Below are 23,333 nucleotides of genomic sequence, written 5' to 3'. Positions count from 1 at the left end.
TTTTTTTTTTTTTTTTTTTTTTTTTTTTTTTTTTTTTTTTGCGGTCTTTGAAGAAATTTTCTGGGATTTTGATGGGCATTGCGTTGACTCTGCCTGACTAGTATCTCTTACTGTGCAGGTTTTCTATTATTCATATATATGTATGCCTAACTAAGTGCTGGTCTACATGTGAGTGCTTTATTATTGTTTTTATTTTCTCAACCTCAGCAGTAATTTTGTTTCCTCATTGCCACCCCATGTATTGATGTACTCCCCTCATTCTCCTTTTAGGGCCTTATCAGATCTGAACAAGGATGGGAAGATGGATCAGCAGGAGTTCTCCATAGCTATGAAACTCATCAAACTAAAGCTTCAAGGCCAGCAGTTGCCTGTAGTTCTCCCTCCTATCATGAAGCAGCCCCCTATGTTCTCTCCGCTGATCTCCGCTCGTTTTGGTATGCATTCATTCATTTATCACCTTTATTTGTTGTTAAGCTTGGTTCTTTGGGGATCAGGAAAGGATTTTTTTTAGCACAAAATGACAATTATCAGACTTCCAAGTTAAGCTTCATACCTTTTAGAGAAGAGTTCTTAATTAATAGCTAAGTGTCCATGTCTGGTTTTGCCAGAATCCTCTGTCACAGCTCCTAGTTGTACTATAAATGATCTGCCTCCTTAGTTACAACAGACTCAAAGCACTATTCCTAATTAGTTCCTTCTATCTCTTCTGGAAGGAGAAAGCAGGATGGTAAGTGTGAGAAGCTGCAGAAGGGAGGTGATGGGGACAGGGTGTCAAGGAGAAATAGTCAGTGGCTACAAAATTATGGTTACAGACAATAAATTCTGGTGTTCTGCTGTATGATAGGGTGACTATGGTCAACAGCTTTGCATTGTGTATTCCAAAGTAACTAGGAGAGAAGATTCTGAATGTTTTTAGCATGGATAAATGACAAATGCTTGAGGTGGTAGATGTGCTAACTACCCTGTTTGGTTAGCATTATATGTTTCCATGTATCAGAATACCACACTGTACCTCAGAAATAGGTACAGGGTGTGTCCTTAATAGTAAATAAATAAACAAGATGATTGAATAAATTTAAACTCACCTGATTTGTGTGGTAATTTAAAATCACAAATGTGTAGAATTTCTTTAATTTAAAGATTAATTAGCCAGATAAATTGAGGCCAAAAAATTGCAGGCTTTTTCCTAATTAATTTATACACTCTTCAGAAATTACTGGTTAATATGCTTTCCATATATTTTTTTTTAAATATTTTTATTTATTATGTATACAGTGTTCTGTCTTCATATATGCCTACTCACCAGAGTGGGCACCAGATCTCATTACAGATGGTTGTGAGCCACCATGTGGTTGCTGGGAACTGAACTCAGGACCTCAGGAAGAGCAGTCAGTGCCCTTAACCTCTGAGCCATCTCTCCAGCCCCTTTCCATATAATTTTGACTAGTCAATTTATTAGTTATATGCGAAAAGCACTCATTTTGAATGAAATATTCAATAAGGTATTTTTGTGTTAAGAAATGCATTCCTTTATACCAGATATTAGATTTTAAAACACTGTATTCTTCCACTCTTGTACTCAGCTGTAGTGATAAACACCAAACCACCGGGTGGCCACATTGTCATAGTGTCCCGCAGTTAAGAAAATAAGTCATCACTTTTTAAAAAGATTTGTCTTTAATTTTTAGATATATAACTTAGAAAAAAGTGAAATATGTGGCATGTTCGCCAATAATACATATACATAAACACGTCTACCACTAACTAGAGCCTGTTTTGTCTGAGAAATGAACATGTGGAGTCTTGTAATGTGGCAGCACTAGATCTGTTTCCTTACACAAAAAACCATATGATCAGATAACATTTTAGCTTCAAGGTAGTGTTTTTAGTTGACAATGATTGCTTTGTCTTAGTGGTAATGGGAGAAAAAAGTCAAGCGATGTCTGGGCTCGCTTGTAGCTCATACATGGCAGATGATTGACACTCAGAGCAGTAGAATATCTCTTTCACCTCAGGTTCAAAGCTGCTTTAAGGAGTATTTTAAGGATGGTTTGCCCATGGTGTTTCTACAAACATGGGGGCTGCTTCTTGTGCTGTAACTTGTTTTTTTGGCGTGTATTTTATAGTTGACTTGGTACCACTAGAAAATCTGTTCTCTTTTGTCTTTAGGGATGGGAAGCATGCCCAATCTGTCCATTCCTCAGCCATTGCCTCCAGTTGCACCTATAACAACACCCTTGTCTTCTGCAACTTCAGGGACCAGTATTCCTCCCTTAATGATGCCTGCTCCCCTAGTGCCTTCCGTTAGTACATCATCATTACCAAATGGAACCGCCAGTCTCATTCAGCCTTTATCCATTCCTTACTCTTCTTCAAGTAAGTGTCTAGTGAGCGAGACATGTGAAGGAAGACGCTGTTATATTTGTTGTTCAGAGACTTCCTTCTTTGTGGAATTGTCATGTACAGATCTTTTCCCTTTTATCTCTCTCCTTCCCCCAGCATTGCCTCATGCATCATCTTACAGTTTGATGATGGGAGGATTTGGTGGTGCTAGTATCCAGAAGGCCCAGTCTCTGATTGATTTAGGATCTAGTAGGTATGAATATTTAACACATATAACTTTGTCTGCTTTCAATATGGGTTTTTATTTAATAAACCTTGGATTTATCCAGGTTGTTCTTTGTAATGGGCAAGTATAAATACTTAGATAAGCTTTCTCTTTTGTTGCTGATTTTCTTGTTTTTTTTTTTTTTTTTTTTTTTTTTTTTTTGGGAAGGGTCTCACTGTGTTCCTTGCTGTCCTGGAACTCACTCTGTAGACCAGGCTGGTCGAACTCAGAGATCAACCTGTCTCTGCCTCCCAAGTGCTGGGACTAAAGGTGTGCATCACCACACCTAGCTGTAGTGTTATTTTTAAAATTTTAGAAAACACAAGTGTCATTTATTACCTGCCATAGAAGTCATCATAGTTCTTTCAAAACAGTTGCAAAGAGTTACGTTTCACCCAAAAAAATATTGCCTTGTAGCTTAATCATTGATTTCTGTGACCTTATTCTTTTCTTAACATCATTGAGCCATAGTTTAACAAAGTAACAAATGTAGACAATAATATCTTTTGAGTGTGTTTGAAAGATAAGAAATGCCATTTGAAATGACCTTGGACAGTAAGATGTTTGGAATTAATAGATGGTTCTTAATAGATGGAGTTGTATGTGTCTGTTGCCATTATATTGTATAAGGAATGATTCTTAATGTCTTTATCTTAATTAAATGTATTTTATTTGGTAACATAAAATTTTAAATACATTTCATTATAGCTCAACTTCCTCAACTACTTCCCTCTCAGGGAACTCGCCCAAGACTGGGACCTCAGAGTGGGCAGTTCCTCAGCCTTCAAGATTAAAGTATCGGCAAAAATTTAATAGTCTAGACAAAAGCATGAGTGGATACCTCTCAGGTAACTGGATTATAGTGGTTATGAAACCATTAGTCTTCTATGTAAACTTCTTTTGAAAAACTGTTATTTGGATCTGTGCTTTGTCTTACCTAAAGTTCTAACATTCAGGACATTCAGAAGGCATTTCATACATAAGAATAGTGCACATGTACAATTATTGAAAGATGATTCAACCTGATTGCTTTCTTCACGTTCTTATGCCAAGTTAGGTACAAAGGTGTACATCTCACTTTTTGGAAAAGAATTTCTCAGGAAGGTCAGTCTTAATCTTGTAGCCTCTGAAGTGAATGAAAACCCCAAACCGCAGGGTGTGGTGGTGGTTACATTTAGCCTTAGATTTCTTTGAGAGAAAGTGTATTTTCTCTGCTTGCCCTTTTCATTGCTCACTCTTTGTGCTCTAACTCAAATGTGTCTAAGTTCAGTTTAGCATATTCTATAGATTGACAGAGGATGGTGACATGGTGGTTCCTGGGGCACACACTGACAATAGGCAAGTGTGTGCCACCTCTGGGTATCACACTCCCTCTTCTCTCAGTACTAATTCTCTGGTCAGACATCGTAAATGATGATAAAGAACGGGGGTTGGGAAAGAATGCAGTTACTGTTGGAGTCATGGCTGGGCAGTAATGCAATTCATAGAGAAAAGGGAGCAGTTTGGGAGAGTGACATGATGGGAACAGAGAAGTTTTAGACATACTTTTTTTTGGAGATGCCTGTGAAACACACATGTAGGATTTTGGTTGGATTTCGGAATATAAATATAGAGGTGAAGTTTGGGCTGTGGATGTGCACGTAGGGCTCATCAGGCTTTAGATGCTTGTTGAAAACAGAGAAAAGTGTGTTCAGGAGTCCTGGGAGCAATGACAGCTCTTACAGACCATGTAGCAGGAGAGACAGTGAAGACTAAGGGACAAAGGAAGAACATGCAGGGAGAGAGGTGTGTGGGGGATCGAGGCTGGAGAGTTCACCTCCATCCTGGTGGCTTGACCCTTGCTCTCAGAGCTGTAAGTAGCACTGTCTCGCTAGAAGAACATGGAGGAGCACTCCATCCTCACTGATTCTAGACTCTGAACTCTTTGGAGCAGGACTGTGTTTGATTACTACGGAATACTCAATACCTGGCCCCTGGCACAAACATTTTCACAGTAAATGTTCCAGGAAAGCAGCAACACTTTTTGCATGACTTAAAAGAGACTGAAGAAGTCTCTATGGTTTTCTCTTCTAATCAGGTTTTCAAGCTAGAAATGCCCTTCTTCAGTCAAATCTGTCCCAAACTCAGCTGGCTACCATTTGGTGAGTCTGCCCATTAACGATTCCAGCTATAGATTCTCCATTATCAGAAATCCCTCCGGAAGGTTGTTTTGGAAAAAAACAAATAGAGAACTAATCATTTCTGTTGGAATTTGTGACTCAAGCATGCTCCATAAAAGTGGGAATTGGAAAGTTAATATTCACTTGGGACGCATATGTTCTAGAGAACTGAGCTTTTATTTTATAGGTGACACTGTAAGTTTTTATATAATGACTTTTGTTGCAATTCAGAGATCATTTCATTTTTAATATAGTGAATTGAACATGAAATATGATAAACCACCTTCTCAGAATGGGGAATTGTCATAATGAGTCAGTGTCTTCCCTCTCTTTTGTGGGCTATGAAAATTAAGGGTAAAAATTGACTCATTTTTCTGTATATGTTTATATTTCACTAAAATATATTAACCTAGCATTTACATTATCATTATTATTACTCATGAAAATAAAAGCTATACTCTTAAGTTAGTCAGTAAAAACTCTTAGTGGCCTTGGTAAATTGTGACTATTCATTCACTTTTCCTGTAGGACTCTGGCTGACATTGATGGTGATGGACAGTTGAAAGCTGAAGAGTTTATCCTGGCAATGCACCTCACTGATATGGCCAAAGCTGGACAGCCGTTACCCCTGACTTTACCTCCAGAGCTTGTTCCTCCGTCTTTCAGGTCAGTGTCTCTGGAGCCGCAGAGCTGTGGTTTCGGAGTTTGTTGAAGCCTGTGCTTTAGTTTAGAGGAGACTAAATATAAACTCTATCCTTTGATTTTCATGCTCCATGAGTCATGTTGGAAAAGCATAGATAACAGGAGTTGTTTTCACTATGGTGGAGAGAAGGAAACTCATTAGTTTAACTAAAAAGATTAAGAAAAACTTGCTCAAGTATAGCAGTCAGCTGAATCTATACTTTGTACATATAACTAAAGGCTATATTGTATTTTAAATAGTCTTAGTCCTGTGTTTTAAGTATTAAGTTCTTTTCATTGTTAGTAGCCTGTATTTTTTAGTCTGAAAATTCTTAGACTATGTGATGCTTTTTGTTGTTTGTTTTTCTTAGAGGGGGGAAGCAAATTGATTCTATTAATGGAACTCTGCCTTCGTATCAGAAAACACAAGAAGAAGAACCACAGAAAAAATTGCCAGGTGTCTATCTTACACTTTAATTAATTAATTTATTTTAAAATTAAAATTGATCATATTTACTTTAAATTTTATTTTGAAGTACAAACAAATATTTAGTGTTATATACCTAAAAATTATGTTATATAAAGAAATTACAAGGTAAAATTTTTGTCTATGTGTGTGTGCATTACTGGGGACTGAATCCATGGAGTTAAGTAAACTGACCAAACATTTATATCACTGAACAGTAATACCAGTTCATTGGAATGTTTTTAATTATTTATTCATTTTAACAAAGAGCAAAACTGAAAATGATGAAGGAATAAGGGAGAGTGTATATATTTGGAAAATTAGGGAAATGAAATCAGACCAAGCTCTGTAATGAAATTTTTAGCTTTGAAAAAGTTTTAACTATTGAAAGAGTGTATACATAATTATTTTAAATTATTAAAAAGTTAGTGAAAAGACTGGGGTTATAGTTCAATAATAGAATGTTTGGCCAGCTGAAGCAAGGCCCTGAGTTTGATCTCTAGCACTGCAAAACAAACCAAACAAGAAAACTACCTTCTTCAAAAAGTTCATGTCATATAGCAGATAATACACAACCTTGGTTATTTGAAGAAGGCACTGAGAAAAGGTAAACCAATATTTTTATTGGCATGGATAGTCAAAGTATATTTGAATAGATTCAAACATAGAAAATTGTGAGTTTTTGAATTAATGTTTTTACAGGAAAGTAAATTCTTTCCTATTTACATTTTAGATAAAAGTATCCTAAGGAGAAACAGTCATAGAGTAAGAGCACTCAATGGCTACTAGGCCACAGTGTTTTGAACTAGATAAGAGATTCTGTAGACTGTGGAAGAAAGCATACACTCTCTCCCTCCTTCCTTCCTTTCTCCCCTTTTAGTTACTTTTGAGGATAAACGGAAAGCCAACTATGAACGAGGAAACATGGAACTGGAGAAGCGACGCCAAGCCTTGATGGAGCAGCAGCAGAGGGAGGCTGAGCGAAAAGCCCAGAAAGAAAAGGAAGAGTGGGAGCGAAAACAGAGAGAATTACAAGAACAAGAATGGAAGAAGCAACTGGAATTGGAAAAACGCTTGGAGAAGCAGAGAGAACTGGAGAGACAGCGGGAGGAAGAGAGGAGAAAGGAGCTAGAAAGACGAGAGGTCATTTTCGAGTTCTTTCCTAAGAAAGTCACTGGTTTAATGAGTGAGCACATGGCATCCGCTGAGACTATGGTGACCTTTCTGTTGTGACTTCCCCCTCTGCGTCATGCCAGTCTTTATCACTTCCCTTTCTATGTAAGGGCTTTAAGGTTCGTGGAAACCTTACCTGTGCAGGTGCGGCCCCAAGCAGAGGAGGACTGAGTGCCTAGCTCAGCTGAGTGAAGAGCTACAGTGAATTTGACAGCAGGAGGTCTCTGGGTGCCTGCAAGCTTAGGACTCAGAATCAGTCTGAAGACTTGAGGCATAGGCAGATGAAGCTACACAGAGGAGTCCAGAAGCGACCTAGTATTACAGAGGTGCCTAGAAACACTGGTTGTTTTTAATGGGCCAGGGATGGAACACAGTAAATTACAGTACTTTGAAGAATTGTAAATGGAATTATTTCTCTTCTTTATCAGAATAAAGGCATGATTATTTCTCTTGCTTTTTATACCATGAAGCCATTCTTTAGCTTATTAAAAGAAGAATGACTTAACAAAAAGATGACTCTGTGATGCAATGAAAAGTGATAAATGAAAGCCATTTTTGTGGGTGTCTTAGGGCCCATTGAGAAAACCAGATTTTCTTACCTGCCCTTAGGTATTATGGCCACTCAGTTCTAAAGAATGTCATCCCATGAGTTTTTGAATAGTGCAATTTTTTAATTTAAAAATTAACAATAATTTGATATTTTTAGGCAGCAAAACAGGAGCTTGAAAGACAGCGTCGTTTAGAATGGGAAAGAATCCGTCGACAGGAACTTCTCAATCAAAAGAATAGAGAACAAGAAGAAATCGTCAGGCTGAACTCTAAAAAGAAGAGTCTCCATCTTGAGTTGGAAGCAGTGGTATTGCTAAAGTTTACATGGGTGTTATCTGAACAATGCTGGCATTACCCGTCCAGGGTTTGCGTAAATAAAAAAGATTCAGTTACTTAAAAGGAAAAGAAAAAAAAGCTGCTTACCACATGATGATCTCTTTTACAATTTTTCTTAGTTTGAAAACTAGTTTTCCACTGATAGTCACTCTACTTAACTGATGCTTGACATCAAATGTTGGAGGTCAAGTTCTTTGAAATGTAGGATGAGAAGATAGAAAGATCTAGAATCCCATGAGCCTAGCCTTGCTAGAATGTCAAGAGTCAGCATGATGAATGCTTACCTGTGCACTGGAACCAAATTTAGGTCTTCTGTACTAGTTGCTTAATACTTTTCTTGTTGGCTTGAGTGGCATTGAAATAATTTAAAAAAATTAAAGTATTATGCTAGACAGCGGTGACGTCCACCTTAATCCCAGCACTTGGGAGGCAGAGGCTGGTGGACCTCTGTGAGTTCGAGGCCAGCCTGGTCTACAGGGCAAGTTCCAGGACAGGCAGGGCTACACAGAGAAACCCAGTGTTGCAAAAATTAATAATAACAGCAACAACAACTAAATACTTAAAACCATGATATTTTTAGTCAGAAAGGTGTTATTTTATGACCCTAAATTACTTTGTATACAAACCATAGTTATTAATCATGCCACAGTGCTACAACAGAGATTTTTTTTAATTTAAATTTTTTTTATTGAGCTGTAGATTTTTCCCCTCCCTTCTTCCCTTCTCCCTTTTGCCCTCTCCCATGATCCCCACGCTCCTAATTTACTCAAGAAATTTTTACACCAGAGATCTTAAACCTTTAGCTTCTGTGTGCTATGTGTATATTAGAACCATCATCTTGATGGTGTATTTTTTTCTTAAAAATGGGAGATTGGACTGACCAGATCAAGGCACTTGCTGCTGAGGTCAATCTCCAGACCCATATAGTACAAAGAGAAAATTGACTCCCAGAAATTGTTCTCTGACCTCTGTGCACACCCACACCCACACAATAAATAAATATAAAATAATTTAACATAAGAAAAGACCTTAACATTGCCTGTTTTTCCTTTAACACAGTATCATGGGTCAGTGTCTGGAGAGGTTCAGTCTGTACTTATACATGTTAAAGATAAAATAAGCTCTGGAGTCTATGCAACATGTTCCTTTTAGTGTGTATTTTTCAAATATAAGACATGTTATCCAGTCAGACTTTAATCAGTGATAACTCAGTTTCCCTCACCTCACTGTTTGACAGCTAGAACTGTAATAACAGAACACCACAGGCTGGGAAGCCTGAAAAGCAGAAATGTTCACGGTTCCAGAGGCCAGAGCCAGGGTTTGTGTCCTGGTGAGGCCTCACTCTGTCCTCACATGTCCTTCTCTGTGATGGGCATTTCTGGTGCATTTTCTGTCTGTTCTTCTTATAGTGACACACTAGTTCTATTGGATTAGGGCCCATTCCAAAGACCTTTTTTTGACCCAATTGCCTCTTTAAAATATGTTTCTCTAATTTTAGATAAATTTTGCTTGGAGGGCGAGGTGACAGTTCATCCTTATGCCCCACCTCTCCCTTCATCTAAGACCTTATTGAAGAATGTTTGCTGTCTGTTTTTTTCCTTCTTCAGGAAAGAAAGGTTACTCTTTCATAAGGAAAAGAATATTAGTGTAGGAGAAAAGGATTGAAACTCAAAAGTTTCCTCTGGACATTGTTTAACTAAAGGAGATTAAAAAATAACATTGAAGGTAGAAAAATAGCCAGAGAACATTTAAAGAATAAATTAAATATACTTTGAGATTGTTATGGTAGTTATAAATACATGATTCAGAAAAAATTCAGTGTGTTATATTTGTGCTTTTTCACATAGCATAGGGGATCTTGCTCTCTGAGAATGATTTGCTTCTTGCTGACAACATATAAATGAATGTAAAATGGATCCCACTGGATTGTAGACCAGACTGACAATGGATCATAAGTGTCATGCATTTGATCTTCCTATTGAATTTTTTTAACCATATATATGATTGTGATTTTCCTATAGAATGGAAAACATCAACAGATCTCAGGCAGACTTCAAGATGTTCGAATCAGAAAACAAACACAAAAAACTGAGCTAGAAGTTTTGGATAAGCAGTGTGACCTGGAAATTATGGAAATCAAACAACTTCAACAAGAACTTCAGGTAGGTCTTTTGCAGCTGAATGGTCCATAAACACATGCAGTTGTCAGCAGTTCTTCATAATAGATAGTTGTTTTGGGAGTCGTAAGCCCCTGACTTCTTGGCAGACCTATGATAGAAAAGATCAGAAAAGTCCATAGGATAGATGTGAGCTAGGTTCTGCTTAAATTTATACATAAATAAATATGCATACTTTGAACTTTAATTAAAAAAATCTTTATATCTGTTTAGTTCATTTACAGATCATGGCATTAACGTTGTCTGACATGGGTTTACTGTGCTGCAAAAGTGGCATCTTCTTCCTGTTCTCGCACATGGCAAGTGAGCAGGGCAGGCCAATAATCCCTCTAATGTGGGGAAGTCCTCATGGTTTGACCACTTCCCACAGCCTTGTCCCTTATCACTATAGCACTGGGAGTCGTGTGTCAGTCCTGGAATTATGACAGGACACCCATATTCACACCATATCATATGTTACAGTAAAGTTGTTACTATTAAGTTGAGGAATGTCTGATTTGAAGTTACTGTTTTCAGAAGTGTGGTGAGAGGAGATTAAGTGTCTCTCTCAGAGACCGGTCCTTTGCTTGTGGAGTCTGGTTTATTTATTGCTACTTGAGAATAGGGCACTAGAAGTCTTCTCCACTGGAGAGGCCTCCCACATAGCGTCTTTACTGCAAGTGTGAATAATCAGTCTTCCCCTTGTCGCAGCAGAGCCCTTTCTCACGTGGTTTAAAACTGCTTCCCTGTTTCTCCCTGAGACACAGTCCCTGTTTGATGTGTACTTGTGTATTCCGGATACGTGACCTGCTTACCTATGTGGTCTTGTGCATAGAAGCCCCTCTCCCTCTGCCAACTGTTGTCCGTTACAGTGTGGAAAAGTCAGGTCTCTAGACACTCTCCAGTGGTGAAGGAATTCTTTATTACCTTTAAACTTCAGCTGCCCATTCATAAGCATTTGCTTAAGTATTTTCTTTTTATAGCCTATATAATTCTACACTACAACCTTGTATTTCTATTCTGAGTCTTAGAAGTTTTATCAGGTTTTAAATTTAAAGAAAAATTCTTAGACATTATATTGTTTTAGTCAGATTCTAATTTTCTTTTTAAAGGACTATCAAAATAAGCTTATCTATCTGGTACCTGAAAAGCAACTACTAAATGAAAGAATTAAAAACATGCAGCTTAATAACACACCTGGTAAGTCTCTAAGTTTTGTTTTGTTTCCTTTCTGAATAATTGTTTTAATATAGTGTTATTTTAAAATGGCATTATTCCATTAAAATAGTATTTTGCCCATAAATTAAAATTTTTAAAATAATGTGAAGAATATTATCATAAGTTGTAATAGCTGCTCATCTTATTGCCGTGACCAGATCCCTGATGAGGTAGGAAGCTAAGGGGAGGAAGTAATCAGTGGGAAAGCGTGATCCCGTGTGGGAATAGTGTAGGGAAACTGCATGCAAAAGAGTGAAATTGGCCTTATTTTTTCCCATACATGAAAATAAATTGAAAATGAATTACAGGCCTAAGCTTGGGCATAGTAGCTCATGCCTGTCCCAAAACTTTGTAGATGGAGGCAGGAGGATTGTCATGAATTTGAGACCAGTCTGGACTGCACAGCAAATTCCGTGTCAGCCTGGATGAAAGAATGAGAACATATCTCAAAACCAACAACAAAGATAGATTACAACCTAAATATAAAATACAAGCTATAAAACTTCTGAAAGAGGGCAAACAAAAGTACCTCTATATCCTTTGCAGTCATTTTTAATATAATATTTTTATTCTTTGAGAATTTCATACAATGTATTTTGATCATACTTACTCCCTCTCCTCCCCTAACTCCTCTCAGATCCACCCCACTTTTTCATCTCACCTCCAACTTCATATCCTCTTTTTTTGTTTTAGCAGGATTTTTAAAAACTATTTAATTTATTTGTGTGTCTTCACATATGTCTTGGCAGTACATGTGTGCAGTTCTTGAGGTGACCAGAAGAGGGCATTGGATCCACTAGAATTGAAGTTACAACTGTGGGATACCATGTGGGTGCTGGGAATCAGACCCTAGAGGTCTGGAAGAGCAGCCAGTGCTCTTAACTACTGAAGCATCTCTTCAGCCACATTAACAGGTTTTTTTTTTTGTTTTTTGTTTTTAAATCACCAAAAATAGAAAAATGGATTTAGGAAATTTTCATAGAAATAGTTTTTGATATTATCAAAAGCTAAAGAAATATGAAATAAACCGGGCGGTGGTGGCGCACACCTTTAATCCCAGCACTCGGGAGGCAGAGGCAGGCAGATCTGTGTGAGTTCGAGACCAGCCTGGTCTACAAGAGCTAGTTCCAGGACGGGCTCCAAAGCCACAGAGAAACCCTGTCTTGAAAAACCAAAAAAAAAAAAAAAAAAAAAAAGAAAAAAATGAAATAAGCCATTGTACATCAAACTGAAAGGATTCTGCATAGCCAGTGAAGTACCCAAGATGAAAAGGCAGTCCACAGACTTAGAGAAAATATCTATGAGTCATTTATCTGATAGGGGCTTGATATCCAAAATATATAAGGAATTCATAAATCTAATACCAAAAAATATCCCCAAAACAAACAGAAAAATTCCATATGGCCCAACTTAAAAATGGGCAGGAAACTCGAATAAGCAGTTCCCCAAAGAAGAGATAAAATGACCAGTAGGTATTTGAGAGGTGGTCACCATCGCTAAACACTGAATTATCCCCTCAGACTGTCAGGATAGATATTATCCAAAGGTGAAGAAATATGAGTTGGTAAGAGAGGAAAATCTGGCACACCATTGGTGAGAATGTAAATCAGAGACTATAGAAAGTAGTAAGGCAGATCCTTAAATCATTAAAAAATTAAGCTACCATATGACCCACATCTGAGTGTAGATCGAAAGAAATGAATCCCTGTCTCAAAGGGCTATGTCTGCTCTTGTGTTTATGGTGGCTCCTGCACAATAGCCAAGGGTGGAATCAGATGCCCATCAACAGGAAAGCAGGTAGAGAAAAATGTGTGTGCGTGTGCATACATCCACACAAAATGGAATATTCTACCTTAAAAAATGGGAAACAGTGCCAAATGTGACATTGTGGATAATCTGGAGGCTGTAGACTCAGTAAAATAAATCAGACATGGAAATAAAAAAAAGTGCATGGTGTCACATGTGAAATTTGAAAACATTGAACTCAGAGGAATAGAGTAGATGGTGCTTACCATAAAGATGGATTTTACCACAAAAAGGGATTAGGTATGTTAAAGCAGAATAGCTATAATGTAGACTACTATGCAGATGGAACTAGAGCTACATGTCCTAATGGTAAGATATATTGTTAAATTTAAAACAACTTAGGACTGATGTGTGGCTCAGTAACAGAGTGCTTATCTAGCATGCATGTGTCCATTGTTCACTATCACCAAAATTTAAGTAAGAAAGTAAGAAAATAAATAAATGATATATGTATGTTACAATGGGGATGTTCTATCGGGAACTCACCAAGGCCAGCTGGCCTGGATCTGAAAAAGCCTGGGATAAACCGGACTCTCTGAACATAGCAGACAATGAGGACTACTGAGAACTCAAGAACAATGGCATGGGGTTTTGATCCTACTGCACGTATTGGCTTTGTGGGAGCCTAGGCAGTTTGGATGCTCACCTTACTAGGCCTGGATGGGGGTGGGTGGTCCTTAGACTTCCCACAGGGCAGGGAACCCTGATTGCTCTTTGGGCTGATGAGGGAGGGGGACTTGATTGGGGGAGGGGGAGGGAAATGGGAGGCAGTGGTGGGGAAGAGACAGAAATCTTTAATAAATAAATAAAAATTAAAAAAAAAAAAGAATGCTGTAGATAACATGAGCCTGTCAAGTAGAAGTTGGTTGAATACACATGTATCTAAGTACAAATGCTTAAAAGGAGAATGTAGGGTTTCAGATAAAGGAAAACTTAACTTTTTACTCTGTGTGTTTAATTTTATTCAAATTCTATACTTGATTTCTATACTTTAAAATTACAAAATTTTGGAATATGTATTTAGATAGTAATGTTACGATTTCTTAATGGAAATCACTATATTCAGACCTAGTTTCTGTATGCTTGTGTAAATATTTTTAAATCTTGTACAGTCTCCTATTACCTCTTAAAATGTGTTATTGAATAGTTCTCTTAGTAATACTTATTGGGTCTTTTCTGTGAGTAGTCCTCTGTTCTTGAGATTGTCATGAGTAAGTACAAAGCTACTTTAGCAGCGTATTCTGTAGACTGAGTACTTACTGTGACTTTATGCCATGGCTTTCAGCTCACCTCATTAATAAGGTAGGTGGATTGTGCCTCTTGTATCTGGTCAAACTCGTTTTCAAGTTCTGATCCTTTCAGTAGAGAACCAGTACTTATATCTGTTTCCTTTGAGGATCTTTATAAGGTGTTACCTGGGAATAAAAGGTATTGTCTCTTCTCCTCACCTATGTATCTTTGTATTTCTCTAGTTACGTCATTGTGAGCAGACAGAAGTGACAGGAGCTGCTCTCAAATGTAAACTGACTTGATTTTCTTTTTTTTACTTCAGATTCAGGGATCAGTTTACTTCATAAAAAATCATCAGAAAAGGAAGAATTATGCCAAAGACTTAAAGAACAATTAGATGCTCTTGAAAAAGAAACTGCATCTAAGCTCTCAGAAATGGATACATTTAACAATCAACTGAAGGTATTTATCTTCTGTTATCTTCATGTCTTTGTAGCGGCTTCTTTTATCACATTTTCATAATTGACTATGACATTTCATCTACTAGAATTATATTGTTTTTAATGCTCTCTAAAGTTTAGTAAATACTGTGTCATAAGACTAAATATTTTTTCAGAGTTTCTAGGTTGGGTGCTATGTGCTCTTTTTCTTGGCATCTATGCATTTCAAAAACAAGTGCTTTTGTCAGTCCTTCAGAACCAAAGTCAGCAACATTCTAAAGCAGCAGACTGGGCATGATGGATCACACCTGTAAAGCCCAGAAATTGGGAGGCTGACACAAAAGAATTAGAATTCAAGGCTGTTTCTCAGCAACTTAGAGAGTTTAAGAGCAGCCTGGCTACATGAGACTCTGCCTCAAAACAGTGAGGAGGGGTAAACATGGAAATTTCAAAATTGCTGTCCGTAGATCCTCTTTTAACACACTAAATTCTTGTTTGTCGCTTCGTGCTAATATAATTAACCTTTATGAAACAATAAAATACTTAGGGAAATCTAAAGAAGAATTTGATACTATAAACTTCATATAATTCATGACTTATTGGTTTATTGTTTGCCTCTGTGGCGGAGCAGGTGCCCAGCAGACTGTGTTTTTCTTTTGGGGCAGTGGTGATTGGACACTGGCTCCATCTGAGTGGGGATAATAAGTGTTAGCTGGTTACTAAAACTGACTGGAATGCTGAGAGCCAGACTACTGGTGTCCACTCAAACTGAGCAGTCTCAGTTCACCCTTTGCTAACTATGCATAAAGTTATGAAAGCACACAGTGTTATATAGTAAGTCTTTAAGAAAGCTATTTCTTCATATGGTTTTTTTTTTATCTTGTTGACTTATTTAGAGTAACATTAGCAACAACTATGGAATAAACAACAGCATGGTGGCTTCAGTTAAGGACAGAAATGGAGGTGAATAATGCTGAGAGTGTACTTTACATAAAGATATGTTCTTTAGAGAAATTAAAATGTGATTGTTTATCACTGATGGTCAGACAAGCCAGTCAAGTTATCATCCTTAAATTATTTTTTGAATCTGTACATAGTTTAACTGGCCTCTTATCTGCCTTATCTTACAGTGTGGGAATATGGATGACTCTGTTCTTCAGTGCCTTTTGTCTCTGCTAAGCTGTCTCAACAACCTCTTCCTCTTACTTAAGGTTATTTTCTAATATCTAGCTTCCTTTTTTTTTTAGTTACTTTACTGTTTTATTTTTAAACTGTACTATTCTTTGCCTTTATCTGATTATCTTTGTTTGGAATAACATATACAATAAAAACCTTTTTTTCTTTCTGTTTGCTCTAATATCCTTCTGCTGTCTAATTGCCTGTTTGAGTTTAATGCCAGAAATCAGGAAGACTACCCACAGTGTCTTCCTTCATGAGGAATCCCGCCGGTTCCCTTACATTACCTCTGTGGATTGGGTTAGCCAATGGGGTGGGTTGAGAGAAAACAAAGGAGAGTAAATCAGCTATGTCCTTGAAAACCATTGCTCGAGTTTTGATTTCCTGCTCTTTAGGGCAGGATGGCTTGTGTGTGCCTGATGCATCCTGATTTTGCATAAGGAAAACTGTAAAGAACCAGTAATATGAGGGCATCATTACTTACCAGGCCTTGTGTTCTGACACACACCTGAGGTGTAAGTCATGGGCTTTGCCACTTCTATGACACAGACTGTTCAAAATATTCAATGATGTCCTCCTTTATGTAGTGTAAAGAGAAGTGATTTATATTAACCACTTGTCCACCCTTATCGATTCTTATTACATCTTCTACTCAGCGCTAGAATGAATGGCAGTAAGCAGTTCGTGTGTCCACAGTAGTCACACCTCAGCGCTTGCTTTTGAAAAGGTAGGGCAGATTTCAAAAGTAGCAGTAGCAAGGTCCCAAATGTTGATCTATCTATAGGATTAGAACATGGCTGACCAGGTTATCTGGTCTTAGAATTTTTGCTACAGATTACATAGAAACGTAAGTGTGAATCTCTTCATTGTGAAATGAGGTTCAGTACAGATTTGTGGACTGTACTCATTCGTACGGTACTGTCTTATTCCTCTGGTTAGCGTTGGTTTTCTACAGACCAGCAGATTATTTTTTCTTGCTTTACTTTCTTCCTTCTGCTTCTTGCAGTCTAGTTTTTCATTGCTTTTTGAAACTTTCATCAGAAAAAATCTAGGACACTAAAGGAGTGTGAAGTGTGTAAGTCAGTGGATAGTAAACTTGAGTGTAGCTACAGAAAGCAAGAAAAGAAGCCTTTGTAGTGGTGACCAGCACTGAGGATTTCCACTGACTTCCTCTGAGGACTGCACAGAAAGCACCGTTTCAGCTGAGTAATAAGCAGAAGCTGGATGCTGTGGATCAGCAATGGATGGGCGTGAAGACTGTTAAATGTGTATGAGCAATTCTGAAGAGAGCAGGAAAGTGTGAGGATGAAGGGTATTACATGAAGGGACAAAGAAAGACTCAGAGGAGACAAGAAAGGATGTGAGGGGAAGAGATGGAGGCTCTGTGTAAATACGTATGATATTTGATAAAGCCCAGTCCCCAAAAACGTAGATTAAGAAAAAGATCCAGGGGCTAAGGAAATGGCTCAATGGGTTATATGTTTGCCATGAAAAGGGCACGCCCACCTGTAATTCCAGTGCGTCTCAGAAAAATAAGGTGACAGCTATATCAGCTGTACTCCAGAGAACAGGGCAGACCCATGCCCCAGGAGTAGTCAGCCAACACAGACTGCACTCCATGGTTTTGTTTGCTTGTTTTCTTTCCTTTTAAAAGTGAAAGAGAATATGAAGTTGGGTGGGTAGGAAGGTGGGGGAGGCGGATGAATCCAATCAAAATACATTATATGAAATTCTCAAAGAATAAGTAAAAAGATTATAATAAGGCAAAAAAAAGTTGATAAAGACATCTGATATTGAACTCAGGCCTATGAATACACACAACATACACACACACACACAAACACACACATATGAACACACATACACATACTCACACCCTCCAAAATAAGAAGAAAGAAAGAAAAAATCCAAAGCATAGATTAAAGGAATTCTTTAAAAAGAATACTTCCACAGATGGGAGGCAAAAATCAGTGAGGAAAGGTACTTGCTACCATGCCTGATGACCCAAATTCAACCCCTAGGACCCGTGTGGTGAATGAAGGGAACTGGCTCTGACAAGACATTCTCTGACTTTTACATGCACACTGTGGCATGCGTGTGTGTGTATGTATGTGTGTGTGTGTGTATGTGTATACATGTTTGCACACACACAAATTAAGTAAATAAATGTAATTGTTGAAGAAATAATTCTTCCAGTGTAACATATGGGGAAAGATTGGTGCAATTCCAACCCGGTCTACAGAGCAAGTTCCAGGATAGCCAGGGCTGTTATATAGAAAAATCCTGTCTTGAAAATGAAAACAAACAAAAAAAGATCAATGCAGTTACATTTGTTGGTAGAAACAGGGAGTTTTCGAATATATTGGATCATTACAAAGATTCTCCCTAGGTATGTGAGAGCACGGAAGAAACAACCACTCCAGGTCAGAAAAAGACAGATGCAAGAGTTCTACTCATTTTGAGATGGGAAGACAAAGGGATTATAGTCTGATGGGGTCTCAGTGAGGTTTTTAGGAAAGAGAGTAGACAGGGGATCAGGGAATTTCAGGATAGAGAAGTCAGCCTTAAGTAGATGCCTTGGTAGGTGGGGGTGGTTGAGTACAAGCTTGGGAGAAGAAAACAATGTGTTGAGCAATGTTAAATACCTATTTCATTCTGGGTTGTAAGTTTAAATTGAAGACTACATCTAATTATATGACTCTCCTCCATTAATGTACAGCTGCTTAGATAACGCCCAGAGAAGGCTTGTGAAATAGGCTCATGGCTTCATACAGGCTTGAGATTTTATCAGACATTGGCCAAGATGAAAGGGAAGGGGAGATACAGATCTAAACACAAGAATTATGGTAAGGATGAACTCTGAAATAGGAACTAGATGAGAAACGATCATAGAAGAGGAGGGGCTGATTAAGAAAGAGAATGAGAAAGTTAGCAGAGTAGGGGTCTCCATGAGGCTGAGAACCCTTTAAAGTAACTGTACCAGGTATTAGAAAGGTTGAGAGCTTTTGTGTGAGGAATAGAGTATTTGGTCAGTGATAGATGTTTTTGATGATAATAGAACCCAAGTATGCTAGTAGAAATGATCCATTAAAAGGTCTGATCTCAGAGTTAGGGTTTTATTGGATCATCAGTGCAGAGGTCAGATGTGAATAAATGGGAATCAGTGACCAGATGATCAGTAGGTGACATGAAAGCACATGCATACACATACATGCAGACACAGGTGAGCCCTCATGTGCTGTACAAACGCTTCTGTTCTTGTTCGGGAAAGAGATGCACAGAATCTCTAAAATACCTAGTGTGGTAAAACCTACTGCTTGTGACTCAGAACAGAAACTGGGGAAGTGCTTTCCATAGAGGAAAAGCAGAATCCGACAACACCACAATTGTTAGTTGTACCCTCCAGGTGGGTGTCAGGTATACCTTGGGAAGATAAGTACATAGGAGGAAGTGTGGGCCTGAAGAACCGCTGCAAGGCATGGGGAAGGAACTGGCTTCTGAAGCAAAGCATCTTAAATATGTTTATGCTGTGGACTCCTCTAGATCTCATCTCACAATATTTTAAATGAGGGGCTGAGGGTGTAACTTAGGGTTAGAGCAGCTGCCTAGCATGCACTTAGCCCTAGGCCCAATCCCCAGTGTTATATGTGTATTTTAAATGTCATCAAATATAAAAGTCCAAGTATATGTGATTCTATGTTTATGAATTCAAGAAGATATAGTGACAGATAATAACATTTTAAGTCATAATAGCAGTAATCTGAAATTATAAGAACATCCTCAGTTTCTGTTAGTGAAAATGTCGTAAATGTGAGTAATACCATGGTGATTTGTTGCTTGCATCTGACATTAATGGAATTGTTGGATTTCAATAAAAATTAATTTTGTCCCTAGCCATCCATGTACATGGACTTGTGAACTCTACTACTAATAATTTTAAAACCTTAGAAATGAATTGGCTCTCAGATTACAAGCTATTGCCCTCCAGTGAAGGCAAAGTGGTTTGATGTGCTGTCTTTCTTGTCTCAGTTATAGAGACTGGGATGATAAGACTCCCCACTTTGATTATGTATTAGTCTCTCTTGATTTTGTTACCTTTTGTACTTACAGATTGGAGGCTTTTGCTAGTGTGAATAGATTTAAGACTGTTGTATCTTACTCTGATGGGTCCCTTTATCATGATATGCTCCTATAGGGAGGCTTCTTGCCTTAGGACTAGTTTTTCTGCCCACAATCTCGGCCCTGGGAGGCTAAGGCAGAGGACTGCAAGTTCTAGGCCACCCTAGAGTACAGTTTGAATACAGTCTCTACATGTAAGAGCCTGTCTCAAAGACACAAAACAGGTGGAGAGGGGAACTGGAATGATAATCACTTGGCACAGTGCTGGCTGTGCAAGCATGAGACTCCACTGAATTTGCTCCCAGCTATCCACACAGAAGTCTGTGATATGGTTAGAAATCCAGTGCAGGAAGTGACAGATGCAGTGTGGGCAGGAGGCAGAGACAGGGTTCTCCCTGGGGTTTTTTGGTTAGACTGCTTATCCTAATTGTTGAGCCCCAGGTGTCAGCAAGAGGCCCTGTCTCAGAAACAAGGTAGAGTCATGAGGAAAGATACTTAAGTTGACTTCAGGCCTGAAAACATATGTATATGCCTATGCTTATGCACACATGTAAACATACATACAACACACACACACATAATTTTTTCAAGAATGACATTTCCTGATGTATTACTCTAATAGTGCTGGCTTTCTTTAGCCTTGTTGTCATGATATATCTTTTTCCATACTAATTATAGACTGTTAAATATAGCATTGACATTTTATCTTTTAAATAGCATAGTTATAGTTTATAATTTCAGTTTTATATTTAAATTGAGTTAGTGCGTCTGTTTAATATACTTATTGACAAGTTTGGACTGTGAACTGCATTTCTTTTTTTTGTTATTTATTTTGCCTCATTTATTTTGTGTTTCTTTTTCTTACCTTTCCCTTTTTTAGTACATCTACTTTGACTTCCTTTCTCTCTCTCCCTTCCCCCTTCCTCCCTTTCTCCACACCGTCATTCACATATATAATGTACTTTGAGCACAGTCCCCCACCATTATCCTCATCTTCTTACTCCTCCCACAACACCTTCTCCTTCCTAAAAAGTCCTCCTTGCACGTTTTGAAAACCTACTTCATTTGGTTAGGGTTCTACCTGAGCATGGGTAGGAAGTTATTTACTTGAGCTATGACAGCTTAATAATGGCTACACTCACTCTCCCCCAGCAACCACTAACGTTATAGTCCCTTCAGGGACTATAGGGCTAGAAACTGAGGGGTTTTTTTGTTGTTGTTGTTGAACTCCCCTCTTTTCTTCTCTGTAACTAGCTGTACCTTCTACTTTTCTGGTAGTTTCTAGAGACTACAATTTGCATACTTTATTTATTTTGCATCAATATTAATTTGTTGCTTGTATATCTGTATACCATGTACATGCCCAGTACCTGCAGGGATCAGAAGAGTATGTCAGATCCTCTGAGATTGGTGTAACAGATGGTTGTGAGCTACAGTTGTAGGTGCTGGGAATCAAACCCGAGTCTTCTGGAAAAACAACCTTAACTGCTGAGCCATCTCTCCAGCCCTTTTCCTAAGTTCTTGAAGCATGGCCTTGACTTCTGGTATTCTTCAGAATTTTTTTTTTTTTTTTTTTTTGTTGAATCCTATCCAAGCTTTTTATATGAAAAAAATCACAGAAGTAGTAACCTTAATTCAGTTACTGACTGAGCTGGTTCAAAGCGGGACTGGTGTGCTTCTATGGTGGTTTGGATGAGACTGGCCCTTATAAGTTCATATATTTGAATACTTGGTCATCAGCTGGTAGAACTGTTTGGGAAGGGTTAGGCAGTGTGGCTGTGTTGGAGGAGGTGTGTCAGTGGGGGTGGGCTTGAGGTCTCAAAAACCTAGATCATTCCCAGTTAGCTCTCTCTCTGCCCCACACTTGCAGATCAGATGTATGTTCCAGCTTCTGTATGCTTGCTTGCCTACTCCATGTTTCATACCATGATGGCTCTCTGGAACCATGAGCCCCAACTTACTTTCTAATCCTGAGGTGTCCATGACACATTCAGAATGTGTCCTCTTCAGGAGGAATTCAGCTCGTCTACCCCAACCCTTTACAGCAGTAGGTGCTCTCCTTAGCTCGATAGCCACTGCTTTTTCTCAGCTTCTCAGATGGCTGAGTGCCTGGAAGGAGAGAGTGCTGGGTGTCGGGTGGATATCCGTCACCTCCCTCAGGGTTTCTCTCTCTGGTCTCCTGACTTCTCTGGTGCGTGCCAGTGTTTCAGAACTTGTAAACGAGCAGTTTTTATGTCGTATTCAACTTCCTAGTTCTTTTTGGAGCCACAAGAATTACTCAGCTTTTGCTGGGAGAGGTCCTAGTTAATAGACTTTTTGTCCATTGGAAGAAGGCCCATTTCAAGGACTCAGGGCTTGAAATAAAACCTTCTTGGAATGTTACTGCAGCTCAATCTTAAAGGATAAATTGGAGGACCAGTGTTACACAGGCTATGATGTGACCTTAATTTGAAAGCTCTTTATACCCTCTCAAAATGTGGCAGTCTCCTTAGTCCTGGCCCCTGCCACCAAAAGCTAATATTTATTGAGAATCTAACTATGTAGCTTGCAAAACTATAAACACTTTACCTGAATTAATTCATTTACCCTGCCAGCAGCTCTGTAAGACACATTCAGAAAACTATAAAACTTGGCTGAGATAATACAAGCCATTATTGACAGAGCCTGACTCTAACTTTCATGGACTTCCCATAGAGGCATGCTTCTTAATACTGAGTCACCCTGCTTCTGCTTGTAGTGACCATATCTTTGCTCTCCAGTAGAATGGAGAGGCAACAATACCAACCACAGCCATGGAGGCTGAGAGCTGTGTGAGACTTACCTGAACACAGCATTTATGCTGTTGCTGTGTAAGTCCCAGACACTTGGACAGTCTCAGTCACCACACTACCCCTAGGCCTGACCTACATTTACCTCTGACATGCTTGTTCCTGAAAATATATAGACTGGCCTAGCTTGGTATGGAGTTTTGTGACCAGGAGGGTGAGAGGACACACTTTTTAGAAGACTAAAATGTAGTCAAATATTTTCCAGTTCCCTCCTTTGCTCTTAAATTTCTTTTGATTATTTTAGGGTTTTTTTTTCCTTTTCTTTCTCTGTTTCTTTTGTTTGTTTTGTTTTATTGTTTGATTGGTTGTTATTAGTTTTCTCTTTTCTTCAGTCCCCCTCCCCCACTCTTGTTTAGTATTCTGTAGATTCCAAGGGGAAAAAGCCAAT

At 38.4% G+C, this 23,333-nt stretch overlaps 1 protein-coding gene across 4 annotated transcripts in view; it reads left to right on the top strand.

Annotated features, from left to right (window-relative positions):
- Itsn2 (intersectin 2) overlaps positions 1–23,333 on the top strand; it is a 112,761-nt gene that overhangs the window by 34,039 nt on the left and 55,389 nt on the right. For all 4 annotated transcript variants that reach the window (XM_050125828.1, XM_050125829.1, XM_050125827.1 and 1 more), the window contains exons 5-16: positions 271–434; positions 2,170–2,376; positions 2,500–2,596; positions 3,317–3,456; positions 4,686–4,749; positions 5,296–5,433; positions 5,820–5,905; positions 6,795–7,057; positions 7,794–7,943; positions 9,994–10,134; positions 11,241–11,328; positions 14,705–14,844. In XM_050125828.1, coding sequence (XP_049981785.1) covers positions 271–434; positions 2,170–2,376; positions 2,500–2,596; positions 3,317–3,456; positions 4,686–4,749; positions 5,296–5,433; positions 5,820–5,905; positions 6,795–7,057; positions 7,794–7,943; positions 9,994–10,134; positions 11,241–11,328; positions 14,705–14,844 — 1,678 coding nt within the window. The remainder of the gene's footprint in view (positions 1–270; positions 435–2,169; positions 2,377–2,499; positions 2,597–3,316; positions 3,457–4,685; positions 4,750–5,295; positions 5,434–5,819; positions 5,906–6,794; positions 7,058–7,793; positions 7,944–9,993; positions 10,135–11,240; positions 11,329–14,704; positions 14,845–23,333) is intronic.

The sequence above is a fragment of the Alexandromys fortis genome, unplaced genomic scaffold (genome assembly GCF_014885135.2).
Source record: "Alexandromys fortis isolate MF-2015 unplaced genomic scaffold, M_Fortis_MF-2015_v1.1 scaffold_252, whole genome shotgun sequence".
NCBI classification, from domain to species: Eukaryota; Metazoa; Chordata; class Mammalia; order Rodentia; family Cricetidae; genus Alexandromys; species Alexandromys fortis.
The sequence above is the reverse complement of the archived record's forward strand: the minus strand, read 5'-3'. Positions and strand labels throughout refer to the sequence as shown.